The sequence below is a fragment of the Eleutherodactylus coqui genome, chromosome 1 (genome assembly GCF_035609145.1).
Source record: "Eleutherodactylus coqui strain aEleCoq1 chromosome 1, aEleCoq1.hap1, whole genome shotgun sequence".
Taxonomy (NCBI): Eukaryota; Metazoa; Chordata; class Amphibia; order Anura; family Eleutherodactylidae; genus Eleutherodactylus; species Eleutherodactylus coqui.
In genome coordinates, this window is record NC_089837.1 from 278,691,297 (window position 1) to 278,718,480 (window position 27,184).

Here is a 27,184-nt window from a genome sequence, read left to right on the forward strand (position 1 = left end):
TGGGTGAATTTAGTGGAGGCTGGGACAGAGTCAGAGCCCGGGACCGCTCACGTCCTACCCACCCCCAGAATTGCGGGCCCCAGCTCGGTGGTGGTATCTGCGGAGGTGTATGCTTCCTCCACTAAAGCACCCTCCTCCTCCTCCTCCTCCTCTGTCTCGCAATCAAGATGTGTTAGCAGCAGCATGTCGCCAGCAGTCGGTGTCGCGCGGTGTGGCAGCACAGCGGTGGGCAAGCGTCAGCAGGCCGTGCTGAAACTACTCAGCTTAGGCGATAAGAGGCACACGGCCCACGAACTGCTGCAGGGTCTGACACAGCAGACCGACCGCTGGCTTGCGCCGCTGAGCCTCCAACCGGGCATGGTCGTGTGTGACAACGGCCGTAACCTGGTGGCGGCTCTGCAGCTCGGCAGCCTCACGCACGTGCCATGCCTGGCCCACGTCTTTAATTTGGTGGTTCAGCGCTTTCTGAAAAGCTACCCACGCTTGTCAGACCTGCTCGGAAAGGCGCGCCGGCTCAGCGCACATTTTCGCAAGTCCCACACGGACGCTGCCACCCTGCGCACCCTGCAACATCACTTTAAGCTGCCAGTGCACCGACTGCTGTGCGACGTGCCCACACGGTGGAACTCTACGCTCCACATGTTGGCCAGGCTCTATGAACAGCGTAGAGCTATAGTCGAATACCAACTCCAACATGGGCGGCGCAGTGGGAGTCAGCCTCCTCAATTCCTTTCAGAAGAGTGGGCCTGGTTGGCAGACATCTGCCATGTCCTTGGTAATTTTGAGGAGTCTACCCAGGTGGTGAGCAGCGATGCTACTATCATTAGCGTCACCATTCCTCTGCTATGCATCTTGAGAAATTCCCTGCAAACCATAAAGGCAGCTGCTTTGCGCTCGGAAACGGGGGCGGGGGAAGACAGTATGCCGCTGGATAGTCAGGGCACCCTCCTGTCTATTTCTCAGCGCGTACAGGAGGAGGAGGAGGAGCATGAGGAGGATGAGGAGGAGGGGGAAGAGACAGCTTGGCCCGCTGCTGACGGTACACCGGCTGATTGCCTGTCATCCTTTCAGCGTGTATGGCCTGAGGAGGAGGAGGAGGAGGATCCTGAAAGTGATCTTCCTAGTGAAGACAGCCATGTGTTGCGTACAGGTACCCTGGCACACATGGCTGACTTCATGTTAGGATGCCTTTCTCGTGACCCTCGCGTTGCACGCATTCTGGCCACTACGGATTACTGGGTGTACACACTGCTCGACCCACGCTATAAGGAGAACCTTCCCAGTCTCATTCCCGAAGAGGAAAGGGGTTCGAGAGTGTTGCTATACCACAGGACCCTGGCGGACAAGCTGATGGTAAAATTCCCAGCCGACAGCGCTAGTGGCAGAAGGCGCAGTACCGAGGGCAAGGTAGCAGGGGATGTGCGTAGATCGAGCAGCATGTACATCCCAGGCAGTGCAACAGTCTTTAAGGGCCTGGCCAGCTTTATGGCTCCCCACCAAGACTGTGTCACCGCTCCCCAGTCACGGCTGAGTCGGCGGGAGCACTGTAAAAGGATGGTGAGGGAGTACGTAGCGGATCGCACGACCAACCTTGGTGACGCCTCTGCCCCCTACAACTACTGGGTGTCAAAGCTGGACACGTGGCCTGAACTAGCGCTGTATGCCCTGGAGGTGCTTGCTTGTCCTGCGGCTAGCGTCTTGTCGGAGAGGGTGTTTAGTGCGGCTGGGGGAATCATCACAGATAAGCGTAGCCGCTTGTCAACCGACAGTGCCGACAGGCTAACACTCATCAAGATGAACAAAGGCTGGATTTTCCCAGACTTCTGTTCTCCACCAGCGGACAGCAGCGATACGTAAGCAATACGTAGGCTGCACCCGCGGATGGAAGCTACGTTCTCTCTCACCATCCAAAACGGGGACATTTCTGCTTCATCAATCTGTGTCTAATATTCCTCCTACTCCTCCTGCTCCTCCTCCTGAAACCTCACGTAATCACGCTGAACGGGCAATTTTTCTTAGGGCCACAAGGCTCACTCAAATAATTTTTCTGAACAATTTTTATAAGTTTCAATGCGCTTAAAAGCGTTGGAACTTTAACTTGAACCAATTTTTCGTTACACTGGGCTGCCTCCAGGCCTAGTTACCACTTAAGCCACATTAACCAAAGCGATTCACCTGCCATCTTGGTTGGGCATGGCCAATTTTTACTGAGGTACATTAGTACTGTTGGTACACCAATTTTTTGGGGCCCTCACCTACAGTGTAATCATAGCAATTTGTATGTTCTTCGCCTGCACTCATGGTACAGAAAGGTGTGTGGGGTTGGCCTACACTTTAGCTACATAAATGTAACTTGGGCCTTGGCTATACTAAGGCTACTGAAATGGAACTAAGACTGCGCTCCCACTATACTGCTGCTTCAGAATTGTTACTGGGGCCTGTCTTGAGTGCTACTATTGCTGACATGGAACGAAGACTGCGCTCCCGCTATACTGCTGCTTCGGAATTGTTACTGGGGCCTGTCTTGAGTGCTACTATTGCTGACATGGAACGAAGACTGCGCTCCCGCTATACTGCTGCTTCGGAATTGTTACTGGGGCCTGTCTTGAGTGCTACTATTGCTGACATGGAACGAAGACTGCGCTCCCGCTATACTGCTGCTTCGGAATTGTTACTGGGGCCTGTCTTGAGTGCTACTATTGCTGACATGGAACGAAGACTGCGCTCCCGCTATACTGCTGCTTCGGAATTGTTACTGGGGCCTGTCTTGAGTGCTACTATTGCTGACATGGAACGAAGACTGTGCTCCTCCTATAATGCTGCTAGTGATATGTTAGTGGGGCCTGTCCTAATGCTACGGCTGAAATGTTACGAATTCTGGGCTCTGCCTATACCGCTGCTAATGGTATGTCTCTGGGGTGTGGAAACAGAGGCTTCCCAAAGACATGATGGCGGCGAGGCCATTTCCCACCAACGCGGTTACTGTAAAGGTGCATATAACCACGGACACGTGGAGAGGACACGTAGTGCCTCAAAAACATCCCCCTCCTCCTCCAACAGGGAAAACATTCTTGGCAAATGCCTTTGCATTGGTTCGTCTGGTGGCAGTCCAAGAATTTCACCCTTACCGACACAACAAAAGAGCCCCCACACCATCCCCCCGCCACGGCCCACTTAATCCTGGCCGCATTCCGAAAACCAACAAAATACAACCGTGCTACTAGGTCCGCAGTCACCACCACATTACCACCAACGCGGTTACTGTTAAGGTGCATATAACCACGGACACGTGGAGAGGACACGTAGTGCCTCAAAAACATCCCCCTCCTCCTCCAACAGGGAAAACATTCTTGGCAAATGCCTTTGCATTGGTTCGTCTGGTAGCAGTCCAAGAATTTCACCTTTACCGACAGAACAAGAGAGCCCCCACACCATCCCCCCGCCACGGCCCACTTAATCCTGGCCGCATTCCGAAAACCAACAAAATACAACCGTGCTACTAGGTCCGCAGTCACCACCACATTACCACCAACGCGGTTACTGTAAAGGTGCATATAACCACGGACACGTGGAGAGGACACGTAGTGCCTCAAAAACATCCCCCTCCTCCTCCAACAGGGAAAACATTCTTGGCAAATGCCTTTGCATTGGTTCGTCTGGTGGCAGTCCAAGAATTTCACCTTTACCGACACAACAAGAGAGCCCCCACACCATCCCCCCGCCACGGCCCACTTAATCGTGGCCGCATTCCGAAAACCAACAAAATACAACCGTGCTACTAGGTCCGCAGTCACCACCACATTACCACCAACGCGGTTACTGTTAAGGTGCATATAACCACGGACACGTGGAGAGGACACGTAGTGCCTCAAAAACATCCCCCTCCTCCTCCAACAGGGAAAACATTCTTGGCAAATGCCTTTGCATTGGTTCGTCTGGTGGCAGTCCAAGAATTTCACCTTTACCGACACAACAAGAGAGCCCCCACACCATCCCCCCGCCACGGCCCACTTAATCCTGGCCGCATTCCGAAAACCAACAAAATACAACCGTGCTACTAGGTCCGCAGTCACCACCACATTACCACCAACGCGGTTACTGTTAAGGTGCATATTACCAGTCTGACTGGGGCATGCAGACACCTTGACAGAATGAATAGTGTGTGGCACATAGGTTCCCCATTGCTATGCCTACGTGTGCAGCTCCTGATGGCGGTGGCACAGGATTCTATTTCTCATTGCTTCTGTACAGCATTGTGGGCTATCGCCCCGCCCCTTTTAAAGAGGGTCGCTGCCTAGCCATGCCAACCCTCTGCAGTGTGTGCCTGCGGTTCCTCCTCATGGCAGACGCACTTCTAAATAGACATGAGTGTGGCGTGACATGAGGGCAGCTGAAGGCTGCGCAGGGACACTTTGGTGTGCGCTGTGGGGGGGAGGGGGGGCGGTTGGTCAGCATGTAACCCAGGAGAAGTGGCAGCGGAGTGTCATCCAGGCAGTGATTGTGCTTTGTTGTAGCTAGTGTGGTGCTTAGCAAAGGTATGCCATGCTAATGAGGGCTTTTCAGAAGTAAAAGTTGTTGGGAGGGGGGGTGGCCCACTCTTGCCGGTATTGTGGCTTAATAGTGGGACCTGTGAACTTGAGATGCAGCCCAACATGTAGCCCCTCGCCTGCCCTATCCGTTTCTGTGTCATTCCCATCACTTTCTTGAATTGCCCAGATTTTCACACATGAAAACCTTAGCGAGCATCGGCGAAATACAAAAATGCTCTGGTCGCCCATTGACTTCAATGGGGTTCGTTGTTCGAAACGAACCCTCGAACATCGCGGGAAGTTCGTTCCGAATAACGAACACCCGAACATTTTGTGTTCGCTCATCTCTAGCAATTACCTCTGCTGCTTTCTTTAGCACACTAGGATATAATTTATCTGGACCTGGAGAATTAATTTAAGTTAGCTAAGTGTTCCCTCACCATCTTTCTGCTTATTGATAGCCTGTATTCTTTTATTTCCCCAATAGCACAGGGGAGATAAGTTGATGTTACATCTACTTTCTGAGAGAAAACTGATATGAAATAGGAATTTAAAAGTTCGTCATTCTCAACATCATTCTTAACCAATTCATCATTTTCATCTTGTAAGCATCCAATAGCATCTTTGACTTTTTTCTTTTGCTTTTGACATACCTCCAAAATCTTTTATTATTGTCTTTGGCCTCTGTTGCAAGCCTCAATTCATTAATAGCTTTAGCTTTTCTGGCACTTGCCCTACAGTTTATGCAGACCACATTATATTCTTCTTTGGATATTCCCCCCTCTTTCCATTTGATAAACCTATTTTTCTGCCTTTTTAACATGTGTGCAAGTTCTGTGTTCATCCATCTTTTTATTTTTAAATGCTTCCCATTCTTCCTTCTTTTAGGGATTGTTAACGATTGTGCTTTCAGAAACTCATTTTTCAATATTTCCCAACCTTCTTGGACATTTCTGTCTTTAAGAACATCCAGCCATGGGATTCTTCCTACCCTCTTTCTGAGTTCATTAAAATCTGCCTTTCTGAAATCCACCCTTGAGGTCTGAGTTTTCTCAGGTCTTTCTACCCTTTTTATCCAAAATTCAAGGATAGCATGATCACTGCCTCCTAAGATCCCAGCCACCCTTACTTCACAACCTTTTCTTCCCTGTTGGTAAGAATTAGGTCCAAGATGGCAGATCCCCTTGTTTTCTCTTCTACCTTTTGGAAGATAAAATTGTCAGCAAGAGCGGATAAGAATTTGTTGGATTCATTACTTTCACCTGAGAGAGATTCCCTACAAATGTCTGGATAGTAAAAATCTCCCATAATCACTATGTCAATGATCAACTGTTAACCAGGCTGGTTTGCTCGTGCAGGAAGACTGGCTTGGTATTGCAAGTCAAGTTCTCTTTCATTTCAAGGGGAACTTTGCATGTAATACCAAGCTGGGCCACTGTAGTGGGAATAGAGTTGTCAGATTCCTGCAGAAATCTGCTCCGTGTATGAGAGCATCAGCCCAGCGAACAGCTGAATGGCAAGGGTTTACAACTGGACAAATCCTTTTAATTGAACAGTTGTAGTTAACTAACTTTTAAAGATGTTTGCTCATTTTCTAGCATTCTTAAATTTACAACAGATTGCCATGGGAATCCCTCTTCATAGAATAAAGGATATTCGAATGTTGTATGGAGTCACAGCTTGGGGAGACACACCAATCGACTTTGACAACTCACTGAATGCTCCCTGCCCTAGAGGACATGTTATTGCTGCCCGTATTACAAGTGAAAATCCAGATGAGGTATGACAAATGTTTTCTCACTAGTATTCTTTTTCTTTGTGTGTATATCAATCATTTTAGAGTGATATAATGCAAATATTCTGTATTATGTGAGGGCTATTATGTGATGTATGTCACAAGATGTTAAACAAACATGACAAAATGCATATGCCTGATGGATGCCTTGATAGATGCCATCAGCTGGCCTCCCATTGACCATAAGCTACTATGTTACTATATGCTAATACAATTTATACAGTAACAATCGCAGTCCCCAAACACTTTGTCAACAAACTTAAAACCCTCATTAACCAGTACATCACTGCAAACCGAGAATAGCCCACTCCTACCTAATTGAAAAGATTTGGCCTTCCAAGCATTCACCACTATTACCAAGCGAATCACCTTACTAGATGGCTCTCGTTAGTAGACACCTCAATAGATACCCCCACAGTAAACCTAGAAAAGTCACTCTCTGACACCCGTACACCAGTATGTACTCTGGTTTAATTCCGCGGTTAAAAATTATAAACGCTTCATTAGCCCTATTACCTATGACACAATAATAACTCTACAGGGAATTCACAAGGCAATACCAGACCCACACAAGCTTTCTCCTATGACCCCAGCCTTCCTGGTACTCTCAATCTTAGCTAAAAAAAAAAACCTTAAAAGTACCTAAAATTTGGAATAATTTTAAATCTTTGACTGTTTATAACATGCTTAAGACTCTAAAACTAGAGACCGCTAACCAAGTTGAGACTTTCATACAAAAACTCCCACTCACTTTTCTGGAGGATCTGAATATTTTTCAATCCACAAAAAATTTTCAAACACAGTATAGTGACAAACTTAGAGACCCACTCTGGTTTAAAACATACTTGTCACTCCTATCCCACTCACATAAACTGACATCAAGACTTTATAAAGGCTTGTTACTAAATTTCGCGCCCAATGAACCATGGTACCTTAGGGAATTGGAGAGAGACCTGAAGACCACCTTCTCCAGAGAAGACACCGTCAAAATACTTACCAACTCCCATGGATTTAGTAGATGTGTTCAAATCCAGAAAAATTCCTATAAACTTCTTACGAGATGGTATAAAATGCCTGTTAGCCTAGCTAAATTAAAACCTACGACGTCAGACTGCAGTAAGCGTCGTGACCTTAAGGGCTCCTGCACACTTGCGTTTTTCTTGCGCATTTTTTTCACGCGATATCGCTGCGTTTTTTTTCACGCGATTGTTAAAACCGCACAAAAATTGCAGAGCACCAACTTGCAAAGCGTTTTTAACATTAGAAAGTCCCATTTACAATGGCGTAAAAAAACGCAGCAATATCGCAGCGTTAAAAAAATGCAAGTGAGTGTGAGCCCTAATGGTGGCTCTCTGCTACACATCTGGGAATGTCCTATGATTACACCTTATTGGTCACAAATAGTTGAACATATCAACAAAATTTGTTCAACTTACATCAAATTATCCCCAGTGAATATCCTCCTGTGGAAACCTTCCGCCTATTTGTACCCCTCTAACAAAAACCTACTAACTTCCTTAATTTCTGCTGCTAAAATCCTAATCCCGCTTATGTGGCGCAGATCTGAGGCACCTTCTTTGTCCCAATGGGCAGAGAAGGTTTCACAACTGTGATGCTTTGAAGAAATTGTAAACTGGGAAAATGGTACAAGACACATATTTTTAAGCATTTGGAAACCTTGGTACGAATACATCACTTCAAACAATTTCAGCTTGGGTCCATCAAATTCACCCCATGCGCTCTACTATGTCATAAATTCCCCACATAGCCTACAAACCCAATGCTTCCAATAATCCGTCCTCAGGTGAAACCTCAAATGTATTTGGAGAATTCAGATATTTTTCTCATTTACCACACAACAGCGACAGAATCTTTAAGGCCTCATGTCCACGGGAAAAATATGTCCCGCACGGATTTCTGCTGCAGATGCACTTTTAATTTCCTATTTCCCCTCGTCATCCTGACAGCATACACATGGAGGATGTCCACTGGACCCCTGTTGGGACAGGAAGCGGAAAAACATACAAAAGGCACCTCCCGCCACCGGCTCGCCAGTGTCTTCCTGTCCCTACAGGACAGTCCAAGCGGAGCCTCCAGGTGTATGCTGGAGGCAGGAAAAAAGAAGGAAGAAAAACTCCCATGCAGCCTGCCCGCCCGTGGGGGGACGACTCTCTGGTCGGGCTGGCAGAGCTTGCGCGGGTGAGACCCTACGTGGGGACCCTCACCCGCAGGATCCCAAAAACCAGCACCACGTTCCCTGCGGGGAACCCTTCCCCAGTGCGCTGCCCAGTGGGGTTGTCGCACTGGAAAGAGGCAGCCCCGTACCTGCGGGGCTTGGAAGCCGCCCTCCGGACATCAGGCACCCGCTCCGGACATCAGGTACCCGCTCCGGAAATCAGGCACCCGGGCTTCCAGAGATCCTCCGTCGGGCAGAGCGGCTGAGCAGGTATGCCAGCGAGGGGGGGGGGGAGCGCGCGGCGCGGGCCGACCGTCGCGCTCGATCCGACATCCCCGGACATCAATGCGTCCTCCTCAGAGCCCCGACGTAGAGTGTATCCCCCGGGTCCGGCGCAGCGGCATGACGTCAGCACGGCCGTGTCAAAAAAAAAAAAAAGAGGAGAAAAGCAGGATATTCCCCACATGTCTTCAGTCTGCACCTAAGTAAAGATGTCGGCCAGAGAAGACACGGAGAGCAGCCTGCTGGTGAGTAGACCTCCGGGGGTCTCACACCAGGGGTAAGGAAGGGATCAGGTGCTGGAAAACCCCTCTTTTTGCTGTCTCCGTCTCTTAGGACAGAGAAGCACAAAAGGGCAGAGAGGCCAAGAAGCGCGTGCGCAAGTGCCCAGTCTGCCTGCGGCGACTGGACGAGGGACACACCAAACCCTTATGCGCAGACTGCACGAGAAAGTGGTCCGTGAGGAAGGCCCCTCGGGCATATCGGACATCCGAGCTATGATCCGCGAGGAGATCGAGGCCTCTCTCTCGTCTCTTTCCGTTCCGCCCCCCACGAAAAGGGTAAGGCGGTCACGGATAGAAGAATCAGACTCTGAGGAAGGGCTCTTAGAAGATTCCCCCTCAGAATCCATACCGCCCATGGAAGACACGAGGAAGTACTTCTTCTCATTGGCGGATCTGGGGCAGCTACTAACAGCGGTCCGTCACACCATGCAGGTGGAGGAACAGACGCCGCAGCAGCCATCCTTCCAGGATAGCCTGTATCGGGGACTCATACCGCAGCCCAAACCATCATTCCCGGTCAATGATATCCTAAAACAGCTTATCTTGACCGAGTGGAAGCAGGCAGAACATAAGTTTTTCCTGTCTAAGGAATTTAAAGATCGTATGGTCTTCACCCCGGAAGACATTGAGTTCCTGGACACCGTCCCGAAAGTGGATTTGGCGGTCGCCAGGGTCTCAAAGAAGGCTGCCCTCCCCTTTGAGGACATCTCCCAATTGCGGGACCCACTGGATACACGAGTGGATTCGGCAATGAAGAGGGCCTGGGAGTCGGCGGCCCTCACCATGAAAACCAACATTACGGCCACGTCGGTAGCGAGATCCATGACTGTCTGGTTAGACCAACTCCAGGCACTGGTCTCGTAAAGGGGTTCGAGGGAAGATATCTCCAACTGCCTTCCCCTCCTCCAACAGGCCACCGGCTTCCTGGCGGACGCCTCGATGGAGTCAGTAAGGTTCGGGGCCCGTTCGGCGGCACTTTCGAACACAGCCAGGAGGGCCGTCTGGGTAAAAGCCTGAACAGGGGACAATGCCTCAAAGAACAGGCTTTGCTCCTTGCCCTTCCAAGGACGCCGCATCTTCGGGCCTTCCCTGGATACACTCCTGGAGAAGGCTTCAGACAAAAGTCAGGGACTACCAGCAGAGAGACCCGTCAAGCGGCCTTCCTCCTCCTACCCTCCTCCCTTTGTTCCCCCGAGAACATACAGGGGGAAGGGGAAAACCGGACGCTGGTCTTACCCCAAAGGCGGAAAGGGTGAGAATCCGCCCATCGGGATCCGGCAGGTGGGGGGCAGACTTAGGGGGTTCGCCAATAAATGGAGCGAAATAACCTCCAATCCCTGGGCCCTACGCCTGGTCTCAGAGGTCTATAGAATTGAATTTTCCACCCCTCCTCCCCGGAGGTTCGTGGTTACCCCCTGCCAGTCACCCGCGTCGGCCCGGGCCCTCCAGTCGGGGGTACGGGACCTACTGTCCCTGGGGGCCATTATCCCGGTTCCCGCAGAAGAACGGTTCAAAGGGTGCTACTCCCCCTTGTTTCTAATTAAGAAGCCTAACGGGGCCTACAGAATTATAATCAACCTGAAATACCTGAATAAATCTATAACATACCGAAGATTTAAAATGAAATCAGTAAGATCAGCGATCCCCCTAATCGCACCAGATAGCGTCATGGCCACGGTGGACTTAAAAGACGCCTATTATCATATTCCCATACACTCAGACTCCCAACAGTTTCTTCGATTCGCCCTGGTGATAGAGAGGTCAGTCTCGCATTACCAATTCACATGCCTGCCGTTCGGGATTTCCTCCGCACCTCGGGTATTCTCCAAACTAGTATTGGAGATGGTAGCAGCACTAAGGACGGACAAAGTACTAATTGTCCCATACCTCGACGATTTCCTGCTTATAGCAGGATTATCTTCGGAACTCCAGCACCGGGTCAACCTCACCCTCCACCTGTTCGAGTCGCTAGGTTGGATCATTAACTTCGACAAATCCAGTCTTCGGCCCGAACAAAGGAAAAAGTTCCTGGGGGTTATCCTGGACTCACACCACCAGTGCTCTTCCCTTCCGCTAGAAAAGCAAAAAACGATCCAAGACGAAAGCCGGGCACTTTCGTTAGCCTCCCAAGTCTCCCTTAGGAGAGGCATGAGGGTCCTCGGTCTCATGACAGCCTGTATTGGAGTAGTCCCGTGGGCCCAGTTACATGGTAGAACTCTCCAGGACTTTATCCTGAGCAACTGGGACAAATCACCAGCTTCCCTGGATCAGGAAGTCACCCTTACTCATAAAGTAAGGTCCTCCTTGGGGTGGTGGACGTCTATCTCCAACCTCGCCAGGTCCACAAGTTGGGACCCGGCATCCCCAGTATCCATCTTCACTGACGCGAGCGCAACTGGCTGGGGGGGCCCACTTAGGCTGTCATTATGTCCAAGGGGGCTGGAACCAGAAAGAAGCCACTCAATCCTCCAATTACAAGGAGCTTTGCGCGGTCTGGAGGGCCATCCGTGGCCTCGAGACAGAGATCGGGGGTAGACCCATTAAGATATTTTGGGATAACATAACAACTGTGTCCCTCATTCGCCACCAGGGATCCACGCGGAACCCCCGACTACAAGACCTGGCGGCGAAAGTGCTCGGGTGGATAGAGCAGCGGATGCCTTCCGTTTCAGCGTTCCACGTAAGGGGCCCAGAGAATTCCATGGCAGACTACCTCAGCCGCAGGAGGATAGACCCTGGGGAGTGGGCGCTACATCCAGAGGCATTCCAATTAATTACGGAAAGATGGGGGACTCCAAAGGTGGACTTGTTTGCCTCTCGGGAGAACAACAAGTGTCCCCGGTTCTTTTCCAGGGGGGCAGACGGGGGCTCCCTGGGAATAGACGCACTATCCCAAGCGTGGGAATGGGACCTGGCATACGCCTTCCCACCTATCCCCCTGATCCCTCGGGTTCTAAAGAAGATCCAGGGGTCCCCGGGCTCCGTTATCCTGGTGGCCCCGTTCTGGCCCAAGAGACCTTGGTTCCCGCTCCTGGCCGCTCTATCAACACAGGAGCCCCTACATCTGCCGTGGAGAGACGACCTCCTACAACAGGGTCCCCTGATTTGCCCAAAAGCCCGACAGTTCAGACTAGCGGCCTGGAAGCTGTGCGGGTAAAATACCTGAACCAGGGCCTATCAGGGAGGGTGACCACCACCTTATGTGAGAGCCTTAAAGAGTCCACCAGGAACATATACACCAGGGTGTGGGACGCCTTCTCTAGGTGGTTGGAGCACAGTATTCACGACCTCCAACAACCAGACATTAATAAGATTCTAGAGTTCCTTCAGGATGGACTGGACATGGGGCTAAAACCTGGTACCCTTAAGGTCCAGGTGGCCGCCCTGGGAGCCTTCTTTGACTTCCCTTTAGGCGACCATAGGCTAGTCAAAAAATACCTTAAAGGAGCAGTCAGACTCCACCCCTTTATAAGAAAAACCATGCCCCCATGGGACCTGAATCTTGTTTTACAGGCCCTTTGCGCACACCCCTTCGAGCCCCTGGAAGAACTCTCAGTTAAGACCCTCTCATATAAGGTTGCCTTCCTAGTGGCCATTACATCCGCCAGGCGGATCGGGGAAATCCAAGCCCTCTCTATAAAAACCCCATATATGACCATCTTCCCGGACAAGATAGAGTTTAGGCCCGACCCCTTCTTTCAACCGAAAGTCCTCACAGACTTTCACAGAGAGCAAAGAATAGTACTTCCCTCCTTCTGCTAGGAACCCCGTAACACTACGGAACAGAGGTTCCATAACCTAGACGTGAGACGAGCAGTCCTGAAGTACTTAGAGGTCTCACATACCTTTAGGAAATCTAATAACCTGTTTATTCAATTTCAGGGTCCACACAGAGGAGGGGCCGCTACTAAGGACTCCCTAGCGCAGTGGGTCAGGAGGGCCATAGAAGAGGCATACAGATCCCAAGGGATCCCACTCCCGGGCGAAGTTAGAGCCCATTCTACTAGGGCGGTCGCCTGTTCCTGGGCGGAGAGAGCCCAGGCGACAACCGACCAGATCTGCAGAGCCGCCACATGGTCAAGCACCCATACTTTTGTAAAACACTATCGTCTGGACGTGGGGGCCAGCCGGGACACGGCCTTTGGGCGGAAAGTTCTGCAGGCAGTGGTCCCTCCCTAAAGCCCTTGGTTGTTGGTATTCCTCCATGTGTATGCTGTCAGGATGACGAGGGGAAGACAGGAATTAGGTTTACCTGTTAATTCCTTTTCTTGAAGTCATCCTGACAGCATAGGGGCTTTTCCCTCCCCTTCAGTTATTCTTCTCTACGTGAAGTAACGTATTGTACTATGGTTTCGGTATTAAAAATGAGTGATTAAGCAAAGCCGGGTCACTGTAGTTATTTGGTACACACTGGTGAGCCGGTGGCGGGAGGTGCCTTTTGTATGTTTTTCCGCTTCCTGTCCCAACAGGGGTCCAGTGGACATCCTCCATGTGTATGCTGTCAGGATGACTTCAAGAAAAGGAATTAACAGGTAAACCTAATTCCTGTCTTTTTTGCATGCGGGAGATCAATAGAGATATAGGACAATGGAGCCTATATGTGCGAGATCCGCGTTAAAATGGAGCATGCTGCATTTTAATTCTCGCGCGGAATATCCGCAAATCGCTTAAAAATACCCTCCGCAGCTATTTAATTAACTGTGTGTGGTCAACGATATCCTATGGGCAATTTTATATGTGGATCACGCGAGCGGGATACCCGCGCAAATTTAATAAACCTATTTTCCACATGGACATTGGGCCTTATGCCCACGGCCGTAACGGACTCCACCAGCGGTATATCGCAGCAGGGTCCGTCACAGTGCCCCCCCCCCCAAAGACCCCATACTCACCTCTCTAGATCCGCAGCTTGAATCCCGTCCAGTGAGCCGGCGCGCATGCGCAGTACAGTGCTTGACGTGCCGTCAGTGCGGGAATAAGCTCCCATCGTTGGGCGGTGACGCGTAATTACGCAATACTTCTTCTGTGAGCATAGTGGAAGTATCGTGTGACGGCTGGCTTCCATTGATTACAATGGAAGCCGGCCGCGCATTTTTCCGCGACAATTAGAACATGCCGCGGTTTCTTTAACGGTTCGCAAATCTGCGGTAGAATTCCGCAGCGTGATCATTGAGCTATTAGGTTCAATAGAACCTAATAGCTGTGGCAGAAATCCGGCCATGGGCATTAGCCCTTAGACATGATTACCTTAATTGTTTACCTTATTATCTTATTTGTTTACTGTTTTAGTTTTCTGTTTTGTTTGTCTTAAATCCAAAATATTATTATTGCAGGAAAGTAATGACCTCTTGTATACTTAAATAATACAAATCTAATTGCAACTTTATCTTAAGTAATTCAACTTTTAATTTCTGTTAAGGACGTGCGTGTTCCTGCCTCTTCCAGGTCTTTCAACCTGAATTAATATTAATTTAACCTGCATTTTCATTCTGTGATATACTCAAAAAACTAAGATTGTTTTAAAAAAAAGGATGTATATTGCACCATTTCTAATTTCACAGCTTTTCACATGAAAAACTTGTGTAGTTTTACAAGAAAACTTTCCTTTGCTTCTTCCCAGGGCTTTAAACCTAGCTCTGGAACTGTACAAGAGCTGAATTTCCGCAGCAACAAAAATGTCTGGGGTTACTTCAGTGTTGCTGCTGCAGGGGGTCTCCATGAATTTGCAGATTCTCAGTTTGGCCACTGCTTTTCCTGGGGAGAAAACAGAGAGGAAGCCATTTCGTAAGTGTTTTTTTTCCCTAATTATTATGGTCTTTTTTTTGTATTGATTGTTCCTATAATGTGGAGAAGAGACACACAGCAAACTTGGGTGAGACAGTGTTTTCTTAGAAAGGCTAAGCCAGTGTTTTATAGCCCAGATATACAGTTGCTAATTCAAGACTCCACAGGCTCTGTAGTATGGAGTCAAATGTGTCTACATGTATATATGGTACAGTAATACAGCATCCAGTGGATTCATTTAGGTCTAGTAGAGCTGCAAAACCAAGAACAGCCATGTATGCGGGGGAGCCGTTGTGCTTGTGTAAACACTGAAGGGGATCTGGAAATCTCATGAGTGCCACTATTGCTTCTTCGTACTGATTAGAGGGAGTCCATAAGAATACGTCATCAATGCCAACATTGTGAAGAACCCCTCATAGGATATGCCATGAATGTGTGAACAGTGGGGGTTTCACAGTGACACTGTCATGTCAGGGTAAGGATCCAACATCTACATATCTACATCTACCAGGGTGAGGGTCCATATGTACAGCTGTTTTCGTAAAACCCATAGACATTGATAGAGAGAGCCTTGCATATTATTATTTTTTAAGAAGTTCTTCTTTTATAACAAGAGGATAGGATCAGAGACGTGAAAAACAGCCTTCAACCACATATCAATAGTAAAACGCTCTTATTGTAAAAACTGGTTCACAAGAAGAGGCAGTATAAACAGTAAGACAGCAATTATCAAGGTGGACAGGAGAAGCCTCCAGCGCCAGATCCACCTAATGGTTTTCAAAAAATATACATGCGAGAACAGAAACTAGAATACTGTAAAGCAGAGTGAAAGACAGGAGGAAGGGATAGGAGAGGCAAAGAGGGAAAGGGCAGGAGGAGAAAAAGGGATATGATAGCAAAATCTTCGTTTTAAGTATATTTTGGGTGTTTCAAATCTTATAAAATAACAGTAGAATGGAGTACTTCTTGAACAGAATGACCTTACTCGTTTTCTTTGTGTAATCAAGTAATTCATTAACAAGCAGAAGTATATATACAAAGACAATTGCAATGAGGCTAGAACACGCTAGAAATAATTATTTTTTTATAATTCATTTATTATCATTGGTTATTAAAACTAAACAAGAACAGTGAAGTCTTAGTTGTCAGGCAGGAATTCTCTTAGGCCAATTGGAGCTATTTCTCATGAGATTTCCGTTATACTGCCTTTTCATGGAGAACAGGCGCTGATATCATCCAAAGTTGTGTAGTCTGGTTCCCTTGTCTCAAAGTACTGGTCGTAACAGGATATTCTGACCAAGCAAGATTGTAATTTATGTAATATCTGCAAAGTTCTCATAAAGGAAAATGTCAACAATATAATATGACAGGCTGAAGCATACAAGATGGAAGATAGATACAAAATCGATACATATTTGTTGCTCTAACAGATATGTATGGGGAGCAGAAGTGTACCAGCCCACCCAAAACAGCTTCTAAACACATAAAGGAGGAAATTAAGGAGTAACTGAAGAAAGTCACCATACTCAGCAGAACATTAAAGCTCTAGCCAGCAGTACCAGGTTTTAACCTATCATGAATTTCATGGAGAGAGGAAGTCCAGTGCATAGCATCATTTATTTTAGAAAACCAAAGGGACATGTTAGGAAGATTCGTCTTGTTCCATAATAATAGACTACAAGCCCTGCCCGTTATCAGCAGATTTTGAAGGAGGGACCGCCTACAATTCAGGATTAGAATCTCACAGAAATGGAAGAGGAACAAGGTCAGACCTGGAGAGGACGTTGGGCCTGTAATGTTTTGAATCCCATTCTATGCACCGTCCCAGAATGGAGCCTGTACACAAGACCAAAAAATATGAAGGAATCGTCCCTCTTCTGCTCCATATCACCAGCTTCTGGCATGAGAACATGTTAGCTTCCTGGAATCAAGAACTAATTGAGCTCTGGTGAATAACGAGACACCCAAGGTATGATTCCCATTGCAATAAACTTTTTTTTGGGAGGTGTTGGTCTGGAGGAGACTGCAGGTCAGAGTAGGACAGCTGAAGCTGACCAGAACCCAAGCAGAATGACCCAAAGGGCGTTTTATCTCTTATAATAGAACACCAGGATGGAAAAGAGAGGAGAAAATGGGACATTTGAAGGAGTTTTCAAGTCCTTAGAAAGAGGGACCACAGTAGAGGCCATGCAATCAGGAGGTAACCAGAAATTTAGACCTCAAGAGCAACCTGCACTCACCCATACCCTGAAAAGTGGGTCATTCAAACCGGGAGAAAAATTCAGGGTTACCAAGAATTGTTAGAATAAAAACCTTTCCTAGCGCCGACTGCGGTTCTGATCATGAACTCCTTGCAGCAAAGATCAAGACTAAATTCTGTAGCATTAACAAAAGGTGCCCCATTGAAGAAATTCAACACCTCTAAAATCCCCCTCTCATACATTATTGAGGTAGCAAACAGATTAGAACTGCTTGACGCATCAGAAAAGCATCCAGAGGAACTACAGTTAGGGCCAGAAATATTTGGACAGTAACACAATTTTCGCGAGTTGGGCTCTGCATGCCACCGCATTGGATTTGAAATGAAGCCTCTACAACAGAATTCAAGTGCAGATTGTAACGTTTAATTTAAAGGGTTGAACAAAAATATCTGATAGAAAATGTAGGAATTGTACACATTTCTTTACAAAAACTCCACATTTTAGGAGCTCAAAAGTAATTGGACAAATAAACATAACCCAAACAAAATATATTTTTTTCAATATTTTGTTGCGAATCCTTTGGAGGCAATCACTGCCTTAAGTCTGGAACCCATGGACATCACCAAACGCTGGGTTTCCTCCTTCTTAATGCTTTGCCAGGCCTTTACAGCCGCAGCCTTCAGGTCTTGCTTGTTTGTGGGTCTTTCCGTCTGAAGTCTGGATTTGAGCAAGTGAAATGCATGCTCAATTGGGTTAAGATCTGGTGATTGACTTGGCCATTGCAGAATGTTCCACTTTTTTGCACTCATGAACTCCTGGGTAGCTTTGGCTGTATGCTTGGGGTCATTGTCCATCTGTACTGTGAAGCGCCGTCCGATCACCTTTGCAGCATTTGGCTGAATCTGGGCTGAAAGTATATCCCGGTACACTTCAGAATTCATCCGGCTACTCTTGTCTGCTGTTATGTCATCAATAAACACAAGTGACCCAGTGCCATTGAAAGCCATGCATGCCCATGCCATCACGTTGCCTCCACCATGTTTTACAGAGGATGTGGTGTGCCTTGGATCATGTGCCGTTCCCTTTCTTCTCCAAACTTTTTTCTTCCCATCATTCTGGTACAGGTTGATCTTTGTCTCATCTGTCCATAGAATACTTTTCCAGAACTGGGCTGGCTTCTTGAGGTGTTTTTCGGCAAATTTAACTCTGGCCTGTCTATTTTTGGAATTGATGAATGGTTTGCATCTAGATGTGAACCCTTTGTATTTACTTTCATGGAGTCTTCTCTTTACTGTTGACTTAGAGACAGATACACCTACTTCCCTGAGAGTGTTCTGGACTTCAGTTGATGTTGTGAACGGGTTCTTCTTCACCAAAGAAAGTATGCGGCGATCATCCACCACCGTTGTCTTCCGTGGACGCCCAGGCCTTTTTGAGTTCCCAAGCTCACCAGTGAATTCCTTTTTTCTCAGAATGTACTCGACTGTTGATTTTGCTACTCCAAGCATGTCTGCTATCTCTCTGATGGATTGTTTCTTTTTTTTCAGCCTCAGGATGTTCTGCTTCACCTCAATTGAGAGTTCCTTTGACCGCATGTTGTCTGGTCACAGCAACAGCTTCCAAATCCAAAACCACACACCTGGAATCAACCCCAGACCTTTTAACTACTTAACTGATTACAGGTTAATGAGGGAGACGCCTTCTGAGTTAAAGGGGTTGTCCCGCGCCGAAACGGGTTTTTTTTTTTTTCAACCCCCCCCCCCCCCGGTCGGCGCGAGACAACCCCGATGCAGGGAGGTAAAGAAAGCTTACCGGAGCGCTTACCTTAATCCCCGCGCTCCGGTGACTTCAATACTTACCGCTGAAGATGGCCGCCGGGATCCTCTGTCTCCGTGGACCGCAGCTCTTCTGTGCACTCCATTGCCGATTCCAGCCTCCTGATTGGCTGGAATCGGCACGTGACGGGGCGGAGCTACACGGAGCCTGCATTCTGCACGAGCGGCTCCATAGAAGACTGCAGAAGACCCGGACTGCGCAAGCGCGGCTAATTTGGCCATCGGAGGGCGAAAATTAGTCGGCACCATGGAGACGAGGACGCCAGCAACGGAGCAGGTAAGTATAAAACTTTTTATAACTTCTGTATGGCTCATAATTAATGCACAATGTATATTACAAAGTGCATTATTATGGCCATACAGAAGTGTATAGACCCACTTGCTGCCGCGGGACAACCCCTTTAATTGCAGCCCTTAGAGTCCATTGTCCAATTACTTTTGGTCCCTTGAAAAAGAGGAGGCTATGCATTACAGAGCTATGATTCCTAAACCCTTTCTCCGATTTGGATGTGGAAACTCTCATATTGCAGCTGGGAGTGTGCACTTTCAGCCCATATTATATATATAATTGTATTTCTGAACATGTTTTTGTAAACAGCTAAAATAACAAAACTTGTGTCACTGTCCAAATATTTCTGGCCCTAACTGTATGTCACTAAATACAGTCCATGGTTACTGAAACCGTGAGTAAGCATCTCACCTATAAGAAGCAGGAAAATTATGCTATTGGTTGTCTGCGCAAACTCTTAGAATAGCTGTTCAAAGAGCAGCAGCAAAGGTAGCTAGCAACAAAGTTGAAGTTTGGCAACCAAATGCAGATTTTTAGCAAACGGCAAGGTAAGACAAGGAAATCGAGGGGAATGAGCGTTGTAAACAACTCAAAGCAGAAACCATGAAAGGCCATAACGGAGGCCTATTCTCACAGGTCAAGATGGCATGCAAACCTTCCATGGCACGCATGAGGGAACACACGAAGGAACTGACTATATGCCTGCAACCATGTTGTTGGACTATTGCGTGAGGTGGAACCTGTAGACTGAGACCCCCATTCTGGAGTCAGAAGTTGTTATGGCAATGAAACAACTAGCCAAAAATAAAGCATCAGGCATAGATAATATATCCGTAAAGCTATTGCTGTCAGTACCAGTGCAAACCATCACAGCACTATGCCAAACAGCATGGGTATCCACACAATGACCCCAGGACTGGAAAAGATATGGCGACTCACGGGGTTTCTCTAACTACTGAACAATAGCCCTCATTCCACATGCAAGCAAGATCCTTCTTAAAATCATACAGGAAAGGCTGAGATCAGTAGTTAAAGCAACACTCCCTGATGCACAGCAGGATTCTGGCAAGGCTTCGGCACCCGTGACTATATTGCAAACCTGCGTTGGATCATGGAAAAAGCTTGAATATCAAAAGAATATCTACATGTGCTTCATCGACTACATCAAAGTCTTCGATTGCATGAACCATGACAAGCTATTGCGCCCCCTACAAGAGCTGATCGTATTAGTGCACCTAGTCAAGCTGATAAAATCCCAAACAGGAAGCTGCTGTGAGGATACAATATGAATCATAGAATGGTTGAGTTGGAAGGGACCTCCATTGGGTCCAACCCCCTGCTCCGTGCAGGATTCACTAAATATCCCAGACAGATATTTGTCCAGCCTTTGTTTGAACACTTCCATTGAAGGAGAACTCACCACCTCCTGTGGTAACCTGTTCCACTCACTGATCACTCTCGCTGTCAGAAAGTTTTTTCTTATATCTAATTTGTCTCCTCCCTTTCAGTTTCATCCCATTGCTTCTAGTCTTTTTTGTGCAAATAGGCTGATTCTTCTGCACTGTGACAGCCCTTCAGATATTTGTAGACAGCTATTAAGTCTCCTCTCAGCCCTCTGTTTTGCAAGATAAACATTCCCAGATCCTTTAACCGTTCCTCATAGGACATGATTTGCAGACAGCTCACTATCTTGGTAACAATTCTCTGAACTTGCTCCAGTTTCTTTGTCTTTTTTAAAATGGGGTGCCCAGAACTGGACACAGTATTCCAGATGAGGTTTGACTAAGGAAGAGTAGAGGGGGATAATTACCTCACGTGATCTAGACTCTATGCTTCTCTTAATACATCCCAGAATTGTGTTTGCTTTTTTGGCTGCTGCATCACATTGTTGACTCATGTTTAGTCTATGATCTATTAGTATACCCAAGTCTTTTTCACATGAGCTGCTGCTTAGCCCAAACCCTCCCATTCTCTATGTGCTTTTTCATGCAGTTTTATCTAGTTTGTGTCTCCTGCCTTTCAGTTTCATCCCATTGCTTCTTCTCTTTCCTTGAGCAAATCTTTGCTTTTTTTCATTTTTCTTGCCGATGTAGGACTTTGCATTTCTCCTTGTTAAATACCATTCTCTTAGTCTCTGCCCACTGTTCAAACTTTTCTAGATCTTTTTGAATACTCTCTCTCTCTCTCTCTCTCTCTCTCCCCCCTCTCTCTCTTCCCTAGTGTTAGCTATCCCTCCTAGCTTTGTGTCGTTGGCAAATTTGATCAGTTTCCCCTCAATTCCCTCCTCCAGATCATTTATAAAAATGTTGAACAACACTGGGCCTAGGACAGAGCCTTGTGATACCCCATTTGATACATTCTTCCACTTGGATGTGCAGCCATTTATAACCACTCTTTGAGTACGATCACTCAGTCAATTGTGAATCCACCTAACAGTTGCCTTGTCAATCCCATATTTGGTCATTTTTTTAATAAGTATCGTATGAGATACTTTGTCAAATGCTTTACTAAAGTCAATATATACTATATCCCCCGCATTTCCCTGATCAACCCAGTCAGTGATTCTGTCATATAAGGAAATTAGGTTTGTCTGGCATGACTTGTTTGTTACAAATCCATGCCAGCTCTGGTTAATTACTCCATTTTTATCCAAGTACTTGCATACATGCTGTTTAATAATTTGTTCAGAGATCTTTCCTGGTATAGAAGTCAGGCTCACAGCCCTGTAGTTTCCTGGATCCACCTTCTTCCCTTTCTTGAAGATAGGGACAGCATTTGCCCTTTTCCAATCTTCTGGGACCTCTCCTGTTCTCAAATAATTTTCAAAGATTATGGTGAGTGGTTCAGCAATTACCTTCGCTACTTCCTTTAGTATCCTAGGATGTAATTCATCTGGACCTTGAGATTTGAATTCATCTAAGTTAGCTAAGTGTTCCGTCACCGTCTTTCTGCTTATAGATAGCCTGCATTCTTTTATTTCCCCAATAGCACAGGGAAGACCAGTTGATGTTAAATCTATTTTCTGAGAGAAAACAGATACAAAATAGGAATTTAAACAGGAATTAACACATTAAATAGGAACATGGGGACACAGACTGGTTTGGAATTGGTAAAGATGTCTGCATCCTCTCACCCTTCCTGTTTAACCTATATGTAGAAGTGGTCATTCGGAAAATGGGCCTAGACGAATTGAAAACCGGGGTGAAAATAGGTGACAGAAACCTCAACAATCTCCATAATGCGGATGACACAACTCTGCTTGCAGAAACAGAAGTAGGTCTGCAGCTCCTGATATGTAAGGTTAAAACTCAAAGTGGAAAATGGGCCTTTACTGAATTCAAAGAAAACAAAAATTATGACTGCAAAAAATGGCCAAATTCCAATTAGAATCGACAAAAAAGCTAGAGAACCCGTGCAAGACTTCATCTTCCTTTGTTTGAAAATTGGTGGAGAATCTATGCCAGAGATAAAACGTAAGCCAGTATTGGGGTGAAGTGCGATGGTACATCTGGAGAAAACCTGGAAAAGTAGGGATATCCTATAGCAACTAAACATAGAGTAGTGCAAACCACTGTTTCCCCATAGCCATGTATGAATGTGAAAGCTGGACTGAAAAAAAAGCTGATAGGAGGATTGATGCGTTTGAGCTGTGGTGCTGGCGAAAGCTGCTGCTTTTGCCCTGGACAGCAAGAGTAACAAACAGAAGTCCTGAATCATATAAGACTTGATGATATATCACAGGAGGGCAAGATGACCGGCTCAGGCTCAAGTATTTTGGCCATGTAATGTCAACATAGTCGCTGGACAAATCTATAATGCTTGGACAGATCAGTGGCATAAGAAGACCTGGCCGCCAAAGGACATGGTGGCTTGATACAGTCAAAGCTGATACTGACATGGATATCACACAACTGAAAGAATCAGTGCAAAATTGAAGAACATAGCGGGAGGGAGCCTTTAGGGCTAATGCCCACGGACGGATTCACATGTCGGAAATCCACGGCGTTATCCCACAGCTATTGGGTTCTATTGACCCTAATAGCTCAATGTTCACACTGCGGAATTCTACCATGAAATTCCGCAGCGTAAAATAAACCACGGCATGTTCTAATTGCCATGGAAAAAAGCGCTGACGGCTTCCATTCTATTCTAGTATTGGGTAATTACGCGTCACCGCCCACCGCTGGCGCATCATGAACTGCACTGCGCATGCGCGCCGATTCGCCGGACGGGACTCGAGCGGCGGATCCGGAGAGGTGAGTATGGGGTGTTTAAAGGGCGGAGGAGGGCGCCGTGGTGGACTCTGCTCTGATATTCCACTGGCGGGGTCCGTCATGGCCATGGGCATAAGGTCTCAGGGTCGCTGAGGTTTGTGAACGACTAACAACAATTGTCTGTAAAAGTGTTTTTCATTGTTTGTAAATTTTGCTTTTGGAGAGTGCAGATTGTATTTTTATTATTTATATTTTTTTTTGGGGGGGGGGGGTGGACTACAGGTTTTTATGTACACAGTCCTCACTCTCAGAATGGGGAATTATATTGAAGTGATTGCTAAATTAGCATGGTAACTCTACCTTTAAGTTTTTCAGGATGGAGTACAGTAAATATCATTTGGTCCTATGTGAAATTAGCTGTTCAATTAGCTGACAAACTCACTGTTATTGTACATGTACATAAGACCTTTTTCCCGCTGTCTAAAAATTGCACAGCAAAATGCCCGATGAACCTGCAGTAAAATCTAAATGTGTTCCATCCAAATTTTTGTTTTTCTGTTATTGTTCAAAATGTTTAATTCTTTGATTTCACCCAGCCCATTTAAAATATGCACCATGGGTCAGTTTATGCTGCCGATTTATTTTCATATTTTTTTTCCTCTACAGGGTGCGGATATGATATTTTCAAATCACATTTACTTGGATTGGATTGTAATACGCTGCATATTAACCGCATGCAAATCTGCTGTGGGAAATATGCAGCGTTTACACCACATGTGAATGTACCCTGCTGTAACACACACACATGGCACTATCATGTAGGACAATGTACAGCAGTAGTGAGCATCAAATCACTTAATATTAACTCTAAGCACATCTAAGTCTCTTGTTCTGCCACTCCTCCTCCCTCTCCCCTCTACTTTCACAGAGGTCACTGAGTACAACCATTCAAATCCCTCCTCCACTTCCTGTCCTGCCTTTCCAATTAGCAAATGTAACATCACTTAACAGATATGCAAATAAGGGAGATGGAATAAATCCTCCACAGTGCCACCTATTGAAAGGCAGCATTCCTTCAAGTCAAAGTCAGACTTTTTATACAAGCCTTGTTACAATGACTGGGAATTAAAAGCAAAGCCAGACCCCATGTACATACAGCTGTTTCCGGGTTATTGCCCTTCATCAGTGTACAGTAGGAGTCTGGCTTTTTGCCGGAAACAGCTGTATATACATGGGGTCTGGCTTTGCTTTTAATTCCCAGTCATTGTAACAAGGCTTGTATAAAAAGTCTGACTTTGACTTGAAGGAATGCTGCCTTTCAATAGGTGGCACTGTGGAGGATTTATTCCATCTCCCTTATTTGCATATTACTCAGAGGAGCGTGCTTGGCCATTTGAGTCTCCTCACTTAGTTTATAGTATATAGTTGCTCTCCCTAAGGAGAAAAGAGCGTTTCTGACCCCCGTCCCAGGCCTCTCACTAGCAAAAAGCCAGACTCCTACTGTACACTGATGAAGGGCAATAACCCGGAAACAGCTGTATGTACATGGAGTCTGGCTTTGCTTTTAATTCCCAGTCATTGTAACAAGGCTTGTATAAAAAGTTTGACTTTGACTTGAAGGAATGCTGCCTTTCAATAGGTGGCACTGTGGAGGATTTATTCCATCTCCCTTATTTGCATATTACCCACAGGAGCGTGCTTGGCCATTTGAGTCTCCTCACTTAGTTTATAGTATATAGTTGCTCTCCCTAAGGAGAAAAGAGCGTTTCTGACCCCCATCACTTAACAGCACATGGACAGCAGGTTAGGATGAAGGGAGGCCCCCAGTGGCCAACACTTTAGAGGGATTTTCCATCACGAAATGCCATTGTAGGTAAATAAATAGCCAATGTGATAAATAGCAAAATTGCTATCATATAAGCACAAGTGACTCTTAAAACTTGGTGACCATTTATAAATTCCCTTTCTTCCTTAGTAATATGGTGGTAGCTCTAAAGGAATTGTCTATTCGTGGAGATTTTCGAACAACAGTCGAATACTTGATAAAACTTCTGGAGACTGAAAGTTTTCAGCAGAATAGAATCGACACAGGCTGGCTGGATAGGCTGATCTCAGAAAAAGTGCAGGTACTGAAGTACAATCATGAAAGTCAGACTTTTAAAGCATTCACTTTTTTTTCTCTTTTATTTGCTCCTTTGATACATAGCATAATTGTATTAACGAAGGCTTTTTTTTTAAATGCTAGGTTTGTTTTATATTTTCATGAATATTTCTGTAAGATACTTGTCAGAGTACTCGTGTACATTTTGGGTATTTCTTTGTGGGTATAGGGGTGTTATTTTTTCTGAGGAAAGCAGCGGAGGCTTAGGGAGTAGGGCATGCAGTATGTCCAGGGAAAAGGTATGCAAACAGAAATCTGGAAAAAATGCCTCCATGGTATTGGAAGGCATTTGCTTACTAGCCATTATGTTTTCAATTTTGAAAAAAGAATCTAGAAATAATCTGCTGCTGTATGACTGCCTGCTTTTCTGCACTGTATGAAGCTAAGCTTGCTTCTAAAGCTGCCTGTCCATGGGCAGGTTTTCATTACGTTCCCCGCGGCGATAATCCGGCCGCGGGGAACGAAGTGGAAGCTTTCCATAGCGTTGCTATGGAGAGCACTTCCCTCTTGTCCACGAGCGGAGAATCATTGTGATTTTCCGCTCGTGGGTGGCAATTCGCAGCATGCTGTGAATTTCCCACGATTCTCCGCGGTCAGCCTATCTGTCAGATAGGCTGACGCCGGAGATCTGCCTGCCGGCTACTGCTCCCGGGTGGCGGATCTCTGCCGCGGGATACCGCAGAGCCCGTGGACAAGCAGCCTAAGAGTTATTGATTTGCATTCATTTGTTTAACATCACTAATTTCATATTATTCTGTATTGGTTTCTTAGGCTGAACGTCCTGACACTATGCTTGGAGTTGTATGTGGAGCATTGCATGTGGCTGATGTAAGCCTAAGAAATAGTGTTTCCAACTTCCTTCACTCATTGGAAAGGTATATTTTAAACATTGACTATATTATGCTGATTATGAGTTATTTTGTTTTTAATGGGTTGCCCCCCAAAATGTTGTTCAATTGAGCCCATAGTTTATAAGCATGTTTAGTATTTGCACTTAAAGAGAAATGTTTCTATCCCCAGATAATACAGGGCTAAAAGTTCCACCTGCTATCTCTATTCTATGTCCAGCACAACAATTGTTCCACCTACTCAGTCTTGCTTCTTTCTTTGCTCCACTGTATAGAAGCACACCTAAATAAGTGTGACCACCTTGGATCATTTACTGAGGTGGACTGGACACAGACAGTATTAAATGGAAACATTAGGTGGTGAACTACTAACATTAAAGCTGGAATATTTGGGGATATAAACAATTTTTTTTAAAATAAGTGTAAATACAAAAAATGTTTGTAATTAGGCGCTGGTTGTAGCTATAAATAATAATTGTCATGTAATTAACCGTCCGGCAGTGTAGTAAAGTTCTTTCAGCAGGCAGAGATTTAAAATCCCGTCCTGCTGAAAGGGCTGTATATGATTGGCTGAGCACTGCCTGTGATTGTCTGAGCACTCAGCCATTCAATGAATGACCCAGTTCTGCCTGTGATTGGCTGAGCGCTGTGACCAATCACGGGCAGCGCTCAACTGTCATTCAATGAATGGCTGGGCGCTGCCTATGATTGGCTAAAGCCCTTCACCGGAAATCACTGCATTCAGCGCATTGCTTTCAATGGGGCCGCCGGCAGCAGCGGCAGCCTTAT

The 27,184-nt window shown here is 46.4% G+C and overlaps 1 protein-coding gene across 1 annotated transcript in view; it reads left to right on the forward strand.

Annotated features, from left to right (window-relative positions):
* The window catches only part of ACACA (acetyl-CoA carboxylase alpha), an 856,108-nt gene that overhangs the window by 89,743 nt on the left and 739,181 nt on the right, over nucleotides 1-27,184 (forward strand). The window contains exons 12-15 of the mRNA XM_066609221.1: nucleotides 6,148-6,309; nucleotides 14,684-14,847; nucleotides 25,362-25,512; nucleotides 26,319-26,422. Coding sequence (XP_066465318.1) covers nucleotides 6,148-6,309; nucleotides 14,684-14,847; nucleotides 25,362-25,512; nucleotides 26,319-26,422 — 581 coding nt within the window. The remainder of the gene's footprint in view (nucleotides 1-6,147; nucleotides 6,310-14,683; nucleotides 14,848-25,361; nucleotides 25,513-26,318; nucleotides 26,423-27,184) is intronic.